This window comes from Photinus pyralis, unplaced genomic scaffold, assembly GCF_008802855.1.
Source record: "Photinus pyralis isolate 1611_PpyrPB1 unplaced genomic scaffold, Ppyr1.3 Ppyr1.4_LG10, whole genome shotgun sequence".
In the NCBI taxonomy this organism is placed as follows: domain Eukaryota; kingdom Metazoa; phylum Arthropoda; class Insecta; order Coleoptera; family Lampyridae; genus Photinus; species Photinus pyralis.
In genome coordinates this window covers 14648429-14661239 of record NW_022170250.1, presented here as the reverse complement: position 1 = coordinate 14661239, position 12811 = coordinate 14648429, and the positions used below count along the sequence as shown (strand labels likewise).

General features: G+C 37.1%; 2 protein-coding genes across 2 annotated transcripts; one reads left to right on the top strand and one right to left on the bottom strand.

Moving 5' to 3' along the window:
• Positions 1–1779: 1779 nt before the first annotated feature.
• Positions 1780–2671, top strand: LOC116162380 (nidogen-like). Its single transcript, XM_031475995.1, has 3 exons — positions 1780–1967; positions 2014–2298; positions 2344–2671. Exons 1-3 carry the CDS (start codon positions 1780–1782, stop codon positions 2597–2599), a joined length of 729 nt encoding a protein of 242 aa, XP_031331855.1. The 3' UTR covers positions 2600–2671.
• Positions 2664–12568, bottom strand: LOC116160881 (protein dpy-30 homolog). The gene is made up of 3 exons (XM_031474026.1): positions 12403–12568; positions 2999–3096; positions 2664–2950 (listed from the first exon to the last, which is right to left on the bottom strand). Exons 1-3 carry the CDS (start codon positions 12500–12502, stop codon positions 2681–2683), a joined length of 468 nt encoding a protein of 155 aa, XP_031329886.1. The 5' UTR covers positions 12503–12568; the 3' UTR covers positions 2664–2680.
• Between the last annotated feature and the right edge of the window lie 243 nt (positions 12569–12811).

Here is a 12811-nt window from a genome sequence, read left to right as displayed (position 1 = left end):
TGTTTCACATCTTTTTTGCATTATCGCTTCAGTTCCTTAAATTCCCTCAAATCTACGTGACGTATAATTCACGCCATCGCATCGTTGCGTCTTTATCACATCTTGTTTACGTTACCTTAAGATCTCCTTCAAGTCTTCCTCACCATTACTCTTCGCCACTTCTCCTTTCACTCTTCTCTTATCATACTGCCATTTCTCCTCCTTTGCATTTTCCCTTTTAATCTCCGCATCCCTCACGGTTTCTTTACGTCTTCAAGTCTTCCCCATCATTGTTTAATATCTCCTTTAACCCTTTCCCTCATCATACCTGCCTCAATCTTCCCTCGCACATCCTTCACGATCTATCTACCCTTCACACCCATTTTACCATTTCTTCGCACTTTCATCAAGTTTATTTGGTGCTTCGCTCACATTTTCTTCTCGCAAATCTTTTACAGCGCCGAGGTACATGTGCGTATCTAAAAAAAGGAGTTCCTGTTAGTTTCAGATCTCATACCCTTTCACGCTTGCTTCATATTACGCGCCCACACTCCTTATTTTTTACAACTGGTGCTTCCTCCAGGTTTCCATACTTCACATTTCTGTAACCACTTCCCCCTTCCCATCGTACCTATTTCAATCGCGCACTTTCTTCTTGTGTCTTGTAGACTCGTCAACGTCATTTTGGCATCTCCTCTTTAATATCCTTCGCATATTCTTCAAACCTTCTTAATGACCGGTTGCTGCACATTTACCTCCACCCTGTTCATGTTTTTAACGCATTTCTCGTGCTTTTTGTGCTCTTTTACCACCCGCACGTTAGCAAAAAATGACCCGCACTTTTTTTAACGGAAATACACGTTTTGAAGTACCAGGAATTCTGTCCTCTCCTCCTCTCATCATGCATCCTACGCGTCTCTTTCACGCTACCGTTTTGTTTATCCACGCATCTTTCAAACCTTCTTTTCTATTCCTTTTTCTGCCTTCCATATTGCTCGTTTGAAATGTCCCCCCCCCCCCCCCCCTTCTGTCTTATATCACGCTAACGCCTGCCTTATGGCTCTTTGATATCCGCTTCACGCTTATTTGACAGTTTTTTAAGTCTTCTTCACGCCACTCTTTTTTTATACCTCTCTCGATTGTTCTTCACGCTTCCTGCTTCACTTTTCTTTGACTAGTTTGTTTTGCTTGTTTACCACCACATTTTTGTTATTATCCCCTCTCGCCGTCATGCCTACCAGCCTACTTCTTCACACCATTGTGACATTTTCTTCATGACACCTGATTTACCTCCTTTTTACATCCTCTTTACATCGCCCACTGGTTTTCTTTTGACATGGGGGGGGGGTCGTTTTCTACCAACTACTTACGTTCTTTCTGTCTCTTATCAAAGTACGGGGAGGAGGGGAAGGGGGTGTGGAACTGGATTTATCCTCCATGGTACTCTAATGAAAGGTCTCAACGAAAGGAATTAATTTCTACCAACCATAGCCGTTATACCTCAAGAACGGATTGTCGGAAGAGGGTACTCACAAAGGGCGATTGAAACGTCTGCAACAAATATATCTATTGGTCACAAACAAAAGCTATTTCGGTTAAAAAAACCTTTATCTGCACAAGAGTTGTGCACAATTTATACTTGCTCCTATTGTCTTACACTTTCGTCACGCTTCTCGTTTTGTACGTAAAGGTCGATTCACATTAGTGGTCACATCTCGGTCCACTCACGGTATTATATACGTATAATAAACGTGAGATAAATACAAATCTACCTCCGTTTCTTCATCTATAACAGATACGATGTTTTTAATTACAGATGTTGGATCACCTGAAGGTATAAGTATCGATTGGGTGTCTAGAAATGTCTACTGGACTGATTCAACTAAAGACACCATCGAAGTAGCCAATATCGAGACAAAATTAAGAACCACTCTATTTAAAACTGGCTTAGTTAATCCACGTGGAATTGCAGTACATCCCCAGAGAGGGTAAGCATATTAGCAGTTTTCGAAATTTTTAAATTTAATATTTTAGAAAAATCTTTTGGAGCGACTGGGACAGGGATGATCCAAAAATTGAGTGGGCGAATGCAGACGGTACCGGGCGTGAAATATTTTTAAAAAGTGACAGTGTGAAGCTACCAAACTCATTGGTTATCGATTTTGATACCGAACGTATCTGTTACGCGGATGCGGGTACGAAGAAGATTATGTGTCTCGATATTGACTCCAAGTATGCGCACACTATTGCAGAAAACTGCACCTATCCATTTGGAATAACAGTCACAGATGAAATCATTTATTGGTCGGATTGGATTTCGTAAGTATGCTTTGGTAGGAAATGACTCTAGAACATGTTCTCTAGGAAAAAAATTGAACGCGTAAACAAACACACACTGGAACGTTTGAAACCGCTAAATGTGCCCCTTGCTGGTACCAACAAATTGTACGGGTTAGTGGCCGTCCCTCAACATTGCTTGGGGTTAGTCAACGTGTGCCAATACTACAAGAGTCAGTGTCCGGTCAATCACATATGTTTACCAGATGGCAAAGGGAGTCGCAGATGTGTGTGTGGATACGACATAAGTTCCCCATCCAGTAAACCTCCTTGTATTCCGTAACTTTGTCGTTTATATTTTATCACCATTCATCATTCATTTGTAGAAATAAAGCAAAACGTGTTTATTTACTAACTCAGTACATTAATTCTTGGCTTCGGTTTCATCGTCCTGGTCTTGCTGGGGTGGTTCAGTATTACAGTACTTCTCAAAATCGGCCTTATACTTTAATAAATACACGCATAAGGCATTTATGGGTTCAGGGGGTCGCTCGCTGATTAAGTACTGTAAAGCTGGCATCAGTATGGGAACAACCGTTTCCTCTAGATATTGCTTTGGCGGCAATGCTGTTAAGTCAATTCTGTTGTAGTTCTTAAATAAGAACTGTTCTTCATTTTCGCTTTCTGCAATTATCTACAAAGGTATCTAATCATCAAAGCACTGTATCCGCATTTAGCATACTTTAAGTAACTCGCAATATTTAGCCGAAGAAAATAGATTGCATTTGTCTTCTGAAAATTCCTCAGGTTCCTGATGTACGTCTTCCTCCGGTTCCGCTTCTGAGTCATAAAAATATTAAAAATCTAGTAAGCCATAGTTGCCAAAAAGCAACCTTATCAGTAGCAATAATAAATTATAGTGTGTAATACTGTAGTTCCTTTTACTTTGTTACGGTAAATAGGTTAGTTCGTATGGTTTTGGATGGAAGGAAAGTGGTAGATAGAGACCAAGGAATCATTAATATTAAAAATGATTGTTACGTTATTGCGAAACAGTTTTTTTTTTGTTGAAAAACTCGCTAGAAATTATGGTACGTTGCTAAGATGAAGCAGTTACCTAAAGTTAATCAAAACCCACACGCGTGTCATAGATTCTAGCTGCATATCGACCAGAATTCTTGCGACGCAACGTTTCACGCTTTACCATCGAGAGAGTTTATTAGCCAGATTTTGACCCGCGCGACATCTATTTACGTCTTGCCCAGACCTTCCAGCTTCTCTTTGCGAGTACCTTTTCCAACAACTCTATTTTTGATATATACAAATTTAAATTTTTATCCGACCGACGACGGGGACGGTTTCTCCATTCGATTGTGAATCGTCCGCATCCGCAATAATTTAATAACCATTATGCAAATAAACACGGTGTCCATTTTTTCGAGTGCCACTATGGGGATCTCGCTTATCTTCAGAGATAGAAACTTGGTTAAATTAGGGCAAAGTTGCGAATTTTCGTGCCGAATAATAATCTAAAAATAATTTTATAATATCTTCAATAGTTTTGAAAATATGGCAAAAAATTGAAAATTTCTGATTTTCATTTTTAACTTTTTCAATGTAAACTAATATTGCACTAGACATTTCTAATTAACACATTCAGACACTTTTTAATGGAGATTTCGAATATGGCATCCCGTTTTTAATAACTTTCTAGATAACGGAGAAACCGTGGCAACTTTAGTTTTTTTTTATGGGCGCGGTTTTGGATTTTGACATTTTGAAATTAGGTCTTTTTTCTCTCTACAACGATATATCACACATGGTGGTTCAGTATCACATTTTTTCTAAAAATACAATTTTCATTTTCTGCAAAGAGTGCTATGCAAAAACAAAACGTTCTTTTGTTATGAACAAAATGTTGACTTATTTCAAGCAGTGTCATTTACGATTGTGCTAGTTTTATTGCGAAAATATTATACAGTGTGTAAAGCGATGGGGTATACAAGAGGGATTTTTTTGTTAAATATTGATTTATGAAAAAAATTTATTCTTCATGATATTTTTTGCTTGCTTTGAAAGTACCAATAACGTTTCGATTGTTTGTGGTTTGATAGCAATAAGCCGCGTACAGACCGGATTTCAACGCCAAGCCAACGAATCCAAGCACATGTGACGTTGGCGTTTGTCGTTGGAAACGATTGGAATGCCCTCGTCCACACCAAAATTTAAGATTTGAGTTGGACTTGGTGGGACCGTGTTGGGTAAAGTTCGGTAACCGGTGCTGCTGGTTTGTCAAACAATGTCAAGCGACGAGGACGATTTACTGCTGGCGAGTGCGGGGTTTTTAATAATGAATTCTTTAATTTCAAAGAAAAAGAAGAAAAAACGGCCTAGGCGTTGGTGGGTAACAACACCATTTAAAAATAGGAGTTTGTACAGTGGCAGTCACTTACTAGAAGAACTTCAAAAAGAAGATGGTGGACATTTTAAAAAGTCAGACAAACGACTAAAAACTAAAATCGCGACAAATCCTGTCCAGACCACATCAAATTTCCCTTTGATGTACCGCTCACCGAGCGAACGCAATCGAACGCCAACAGCGTCGTTGGAAGCGGTTGGAAACCGTTGGCTTGCGAGGTACACACCAATCCCAACACCTCCAAATCTGTAACCACAGGCTTGCGTTGGAAACTCGGTCTGTACGCGCCTATACGCTATTTTGATCATAATGTAGAATAACTTTCAATAAAAAAAATTAATTTTATTATTTTTCCAGATTTCTATAAATAAATTTTAGATTATCGAAACGTTATTGGTACTTTCAAAGCAAGCAAAAAATATCATGAAGAATAAATTTTTTTCATAAGTCAATATTTAACAAAAAATTCCCTCTTGTATACCCCATCGCTTTATCATGAAGTTCTTCAGGCGTATGGTTAAGGAATTAAGCACAATAAATAATTAAGTACGCAAAACTAAAAATGCAATTTAATGTCATCATAACATGTCGGCTACTTAAACACAACTTTTTGAAACTACAGCGACATCTTACAGTTAAAATAAAGAACTCATGTATAATTGCTTGCTATCAACACTCCCCCTCAATTATACACTCCTTAAAAATAAAGATTTCTATTTCCCCTACAGGGCAAAAAAACATTTAGAATATAATAAAAATTCTTAACCTAGATATTATGAACTTTAACCACATTTAATAAGTTTTTAAAATATTCAAATTTACTTAATGACAATGATTTTGTTAAAATATCTGCTTGCTGTTCGTTTGAGGGTATATATTGAATATGTATTCTTTCAGATTCCACACAGTCTCTAATATAATGATGTTTAATGTCGATGTGTTTGGTTCGACGAGTTTCCAATGTTGATGCCATTCTAATACAGGATTGATTATCTTCGTTAATGACAATCGGAAAAATATTAAGATGTAAAATTTCTTGACATATGTGACCGAAAAATAAGCAATTGCTAACACATGTCGCTAAAGCTACATATTCGGCTTCAGAGCTTGATAACGCTACTGTGCACTGCTTTCTTGTTTTCCAATCAATAACATTATTGTTCATTTTAATGACGTATCCGGAAATACTTTTACGGTCATTAATATTATTTGCAAAGTCCGCATCGACATATGCATTAATGTTTAACTCTGAACTACCTTTAGAAAACATCAAACCATGATCAAATGTGTTTTTCAAGTAGGTACCTCAGAATCCTTTTTAAATTAGTCCAATGTTCAAAAGTATAATTATTTTGGAATTGACTGTAATATGTTACTGAAAAACTTAAATCTGGGCGTGATCCTAACATTATATACATAAGTGATCCGATAAGTTCTCTATAGGGCAAATTTTCATGACTGACACAATTTTTAGCTTCACCTAGTTGCAATTTATATTCAATTGGTAAATTTGAACTTTTACAGTCAAGCATGTTGAACCTCTTTAGGATTTTCCATATCAATTTACTCTGAGAAACATAAACCTTACCTTCAAATTTACTTATTTGCAATCCAAGAAAATTTATACAAGTATTTTGAAATTGTTTCATTTTAAAACTTTCCATTAATTTGTTTTTTACTAAAGTTAAGCTATCCTCAGATTTAGAAAACATGATTAAATCATCAACGTGAACTAAAACAAATGTTTGATCATTAAAATACAGGCATGGATCCTTTTTAGAACGTTTAAAACCTAATTTAATCATAAAACTGTTAAAAAGTGAATTCCAACATTTCGGTGATTGACGAAGTCCATATAGGGCTTTATTTATTTTGCAAACTATGCCAGAACTTTCAATTTTTAAACCTTCAGGTGGTTTCATATAAACTGGATTTTTTAGTGTACCATTAAGAAATGCTGTCTTAAAATCAAGTTGCATTACAAATAAATCAAATTCAACATACAAAGAAATTAAAAACCTTAAACTTGGCATACGTGCGACAGGTGAGTACACATTTTCAATTACCTCATCTTGTTTGTAGCCGCGTGCTACCAACCGTGCCTTTTTCTTCTTTTCGTTATCCACGATCTTCTCAGAAAACACCCACCTTGAGTCAATGACAGTCTCATTTTCTGGTTTTCTCACAAGTTGCCACGTATTGTTCTCTTCTAATGCAGTTAGCTCTTCTTGTATCGCTTTCTCCCAACCTTGATTGACCTCTAAGGCTTCCTTGTAGTTTTTCGGAACATCTGTGATTAAGTTACATGTTGACAATGCTGCAAATAAATTTAAATCATCTTCTTCATCCAAATAATAGTCGTCGAGATATTTCGGCTGCTTCTTATTACGCACACTCCTCCGTACAGTTGGTTGTCTCTTCTCCACGTCCTTGTCTGACTGAATTTCCCTGTCGTTCAAGTTCTCTATGTCATCTTGGTTTACCTCGGGGTTCTCAGCTCTCGTAGATTCTTCTGCGTCACTGTCGAGTAAGATTCGTCTAGGTTTCGTATCGCCTATTCCTTCGTCGAAGACTACATTTCTTCCATGTACGACCTTTTGATTTTCAACATCTAGTAACCGGTACCCATTATCAGCATACCCGATCATCAATAATTTTCGTGTGTGAGGGTCCAACTTCGATTTTCTTAATTCTTTGGGAATATGATTATATGCCTTACAGCCAAATATTTTCACCTTGTCTAGATTCTGCTTTTCTCCATACCAAACCTCCGCAGGAGTTAAATCATTTGCTAAAACTCTCGTCTTCAATCGATTAATTAAGTAGACAGCAGTTCGCACTGCCTCTCCCCAATATATTTTCTCCAAACCAGAGTCAAAGATTAAGCATCTTGCCTTCTCCATAATGGTTCGATTGAACCTCTCTGAAACTCCATTTTGTTGTGGATTGAACGGTACAGTATATTGAATTTTTATCCCTTTTTGTTGACAGAAACTTTGAAATAACTTAGAGGAATATTCGCCTCCATTGTCGCACCTTAATCGATGGACACGTACATTGAATTTCGTTTCAGCCATTGCGACAAAATTTTGAAACTTTTCTAATGCTTCGCTTTTTCGGTTCAATAAGTACACCACACAAAAATGTGAGAAGTGGTCGATAAACGTTATGAAGTACTGTTTAGCATCGTACGTTGATGGATATGGGACCGCAAATGTCTGTCGAAATTACTTCCAGTATCCGTGTTGGTTTCCTTTCATTCCGTATAGGCACATATGGTTTCCGTGTTTGCTTCGCCTTAACACAGATTTCACAAACTTCTGGAACAGGATACTTGGATGAATGTCCCATTCTTCGATGTTGCAACATTTTTTCTTCGTTGTATGTCATATTAACAAAACGTGTTGGGGTTGAAATTGTAATGAAACTACATACAGCTTCCTTCCAAATATGCTTTTAGTATTACCTTGTCGTCTTTCAATATTGTTGCCTTCCGATCCTTAAATACGACTGTTAGTGAATTTTCTTCCAACTTTTTAACGGACAACAAATTGTACAACAGATTGTCACATAACCACACTTTCTGCACCTTCAATTGTTTACCTGTACACGATTTTAAAAATAGATCACCTTCTTTTAACGCAGTTAGAGTTTATTAAATGATTCGTAGCCCCACTATCAAGGATAAATTTGATCATACCGTCATTTCCTGTTTTACAGTTCACATTTGATGCAACGTTTTCACCATCGTACGAACTCACAAATGTCACTGGTTCTTCTTCATTTTCCTGATTTTCCGCACCATGTGCACTGTGTGAAGCCTGAGATCGAACGTTGTTATTATGTCCCAACCCAGAACTTTGTTGTTTTCGTCTTTGCCAACAATCCACCTTTTTATGTCCAACTTTATGACAAAAATGGCACTTGAATGGGAAACTTCCACTTTGGCTGTTTGCAGTAGCGCTCCCTCTTTGATTCTGGAATGTCTTCTTCCACTTTTTGTTGTCGTGGCCCACAAATGCAAGATTACGATCCGTTTGTTCAACATTTTTACTTTGCCGCGACTCTTCCAGCAACAACTTATTTTTGACAAAGTCTAGATCTACACTTTCTTCGTTTTGACAAAACATTACATCTATTGCAGTAGTTACCGACTGATAACTTTCTGGCATCGCTGACAACAACTGTAACACCGTTTCACTTTCATCGATTTTTCCACCCGCTGTCTTTAGCTCAGATAACGTCTGATCAAATTGTGTTAGAAACGTGCTTAATGAAGCATCACCAGCAAACTTCAAACTTCTAAATTTTCTTTGTAAAGCTACCTGTGTAGAAATTCCTCGTCTTGCGTAAGTCTTGTCAAGACTTTCCATCATCTCTTTAGCCGTTTTCTTATCTTTTAACATTTCCAGTACGTTATCCGCTATACTTTGTATTATTACCATTCGAGCTTTAACGTCCTTTTTATTAAAACTTTCCAATTCACCACCTTCACTGGGCGGCATTGTCTTCAGAGCCTCCGACACACCCTGTTGTTCCAAAAGCATTTTAACCCTTCCCATTACCTTTTTAATCACTATTGTAACATACTGGCCACTGGGCCCATAACCTCATGAAGTTCTTCAGGCGTATGGTTAAGGAATTAAGCACAATAAATAATTAAGTACGCAAAACTAAAAATGCAATTTAATGTCATCATAACATGTCGGCTACTTAAACACAACTTTTTGAAACTACAGCGACATCTTACAGTTAAAATAAAGAACTCATGTATAATTGCTTGCTATCAACACTTTACACACTGTATATATATTCTAATGTATTTTGTTCTAATTTAAATTATAATTTTCTTGCAAAACGAAGGTTCAATTCTTCTGTTCATATGAACATCGAATTTTCTCAACACACCTAGTTCCCTGATGCCAACGCTGCAACCGGACATATGCATCAAACTGTCAAACTTTTTTTCACAATAAATGAACGTTTTGTTTTTCCAAAGCACTGTTCCCAAAAAATTAAAAGTTGTATTTTAGGAAAAATGTGATACTGAACCACCATGTGTGATATATCGTCGTAAAGAGAAAAAAAGATGTAATCTTAATAACTCAAAATTAAAAATGGCGTCCATAAGAAAAACTAAAGTAGCCACGTGTTTCTCTGTCATCTGAAATAGTTATTTAAAACGAGATGTCACATTCGCAATCTCCATTGAAAAGTGTTCGAATAATGTGTTAATTAGAAATGTCTAGTACGAGTAGTTTATCATGAAAAAATTAAGAACGAAAATCAGAAAGTTTCGTTTTTTTACGATATTTTCAGAACTATTGATGATATTTTAAATTTCTTTTCAGGTGGTTATTCAGCAGGGAAATTCGCAACTTTGTCCCCATTTACCCAACTTTCTATCTCTTAAGGTAAGCGCATTGAGTTTGAGTTAGAAAACTAATGGAGGGAATATAATGGTAGAGGGGGTAAGAATTTTTGTAGACGGAAGTTGCCACAGATAGAGGCCACTCGCGTGGATAGGTTCCCGTGAAGGTACATTTTGGCCGACATTATTTGACATATGAAAACGCGGGTCCTGTCACTGTCAGTTTTCCACCAAATTCAAATTTTATTAAATTTGCCATTTTAAAGTACCTAATAATTTCGGATCGGTTTGTGCTCTGGTTTATATAAATAACTAACTGCCGCATGTCATTTATCATGTTGTAAGCGAGGTTGTAGGTGCCCAGTTTATGTTTCTTAGTTTTCCAAACGAACCAGTACTTCGAGCAAAGTGGTTACCTAACGTTTGTAAATATATCTCAAGAACAGCTCTCGAAATTTGCCTTTGTGCTCACAACGCTTCATTGACTGTGATTTCGACCAAAGGTTGCACCGGGAAGGCGGAAAATGTTCATCAAATATGCAGTAGGTACTATCAAAACTTGTTTTTGCAGCTAAACGTGTGAGTTTATAATATGGATATCAGGTGTAAGTTTTGTTACGAGTGCGGATACATTTTGAGACCAATAAACAATAAATTATTATTGAACCTCTCTGCCGTTGTAATGAACCTGAGACCAACCAGTCAATTGTAGCTATTGATCAACACAGTGAATTTAATGGGAGTTGTCAAGTTGTAGTGGCTATAGTAAACTGGCCTTAATTATACTACTGGAACACATCGATGTATATTTAGATTTGTAATCAATGATTATATTAAATCTGCATACTTTCCCATCCTTGTCTATTTTGTTTACTTTACCACGAGCATGTATTTTACTCCTTCTACACGTTTTTTTGTTATTATTCCTATTAGTGGAAAGAAAATTATATCTCTACGCCACTGAAGTAAGACGCTAATGATAACGGAAGTAGTGTGGTACTTTAATCACAGCTAGAGGCCACTTTTGGTTCCCGTGGTCTACGCCTGTTCAAGCATTTGATTCCCTCCATTAGTTTTCTAACTCAATGGGTAAGCGAGACCCCACACTGGCACTCGAAAAATGGACACCGTGTATATGAACTTTGTAGTAGATATAAATGGGGTCCGCTAATGGCTTTAAATTTTTTCGATTTTTAAAATTTGTTAGTTCTTGGAAGCGCCTGATTGTTGCGCCATAAGACGAAGACGGGAACTACGTGACGTGAGTCCAGCTAAACCAGATCCGTCGTGGGCACTGCCAATCTTCTGGAAATTGTCCATCTATGTCAATCCGAGGTGTCTGACCAAGTCCAGTTTCTAATTATTTGTTTGGTAAAGTTGTAAGAAGAAAGGTAGAATAGAATGGAAGGGTTGATCAAAAAGTGGTTCATCCGCAGTTAGTACTTGGTTGTTTTTGTTTTTAGTTCGTGAAGAATTAAGGTAAAAGCCGTGAAAGAATAACCGTGGAGCAATTCTCTTCCAACCGCGAAGAAAGTTAAGAAGGAAATTACACATGAGATCGCGATAAGAATTAAGCATCAAAATTCTCCCTTTTATTTAGAGTGAGTGTCATTTTAAAATTTTGCCATGATTGGGCTCGTAAGCGGGATTATAACGATGACGAGCTAGTACATTTTTATAACATAAGAAATGACGACAATCGAATTTGTAAATAGCCGGTCGATATAATTTCAAGGACATTAATGAAAGTGAGGTCGCTTAGTAAAAAAAATATTTACCAGCCGAATACAAGCACCAAATTTTCCATGAAGCTTCCTGAGAGCCTAACAAATAATTTCCGTAGGATTAACACTTCGAGGAGTCCGTGGGAACCCTTTCTATAAGGGTCCGAATCCCTGAAGTTTTTACCATTTTTCTTACAACTTGAATTTTTACATTTTTCCCTCACTACAATTTTGTGGACCGGTTCCGCTTGCAACCGTAAAACCGTTTTAACAAGGATTTTCTGCATAATAACTGTGAATGCGTACGCTTACGACGTTATTCTTAAAGCTGGTATATGAAATCTGTATAACGTACGGTATAATACTGATAATTATTCCTCAAGTTTTGGTCACACGGGGCAAGTACTGCATAATATGTTACAATATTCGACCACTTGAAGTAATTTTTAATTGTCATTCATCAAATCATCAAAATGACCTCCTTGATCTGGTATATAATAGGGTAGCAAAATCAAAATCTAAAATTTATATAAAATACCATGTTTTAAGTGTTCTAGAATCTAGACGTCTTTACGATAAGGCACGTTAATTTACAACACGCTGTAGATGCAATTGATCAAAGTAGTTCTTACCTTCTTCTGGTACGTCTTCCACTTCCACTTCAACACTGCCGCTAACTTCGCGTTCGTCGGATTGTGTGGTTGTTGTTGTTGTTGTGTTTGTGAGTGACATATTTTGAAAAACACTTCTACGTCAAATCTTTCAAACTAACAAAACTTCTCGTTCCGTAAATTAATTTGCGTGACAACCAAACAAATGGGATCATGAAAGTTACAATTAAAAGTAGGCATTTGCGTTCACATCGCACTATAACCTATAATCGAATATTTCTCGCAGATTGGGTGGGTGTCGCTACATGGAGATGGGTAGCAAACGACGATAATTGCGGAATTTGTCGTATGCCATTTGATGGTTGCTGTCCCGATTGTAAATTACCCGGAGACGATTGTCCGCTCGTTTGGGGCCAATGTTCGCACTGCT

Bases quoted from the DNA above. Each gene is read 5' to 3' on its own strand.
- LOC116160881 (XM_031474026.1), bottom strand. From the start codon at position 12,502: ATGTCACTCACAAACACAACAACAACAACAACCACACAATCCGACGAA. The intron at 3,097-12,402 runs GTAAGAACTACT...TTTATGACTCAG, and splicing joins GGAAGACGTACCAGAAGAAG to AAGCGGAACCGGAGGAAGAC. The intron at 2,951-2,998 runs GTATGCTAAATG...ATACCTTTGTAG, and splicing joins AATATTGCGAGTTACTTAAA to ATAATTGCAGAAAGCGAAAA.
- LOC116162380 (XM_031475995.1), top strand. From the start codon at position 1,780: ATGTTTTTAATTACAGATGTTGGATCACCTGAAGGTATAAGTATCGAT. The intron at 1,968-2,013 runs GTAAGCATATTA...TTAATATTTTAG, and splicing joins GCAGTACATCCCCAGAGAGG to AAAAATCTTTTGGAGCGACT. The intron at 2,299-2,343 runs GTAAGTATGCTT...CATGTTCTCTAG, and splicing joins TATTGGTCGGATTGGATTTC to GAAAAAAATTGAACGCGTAA.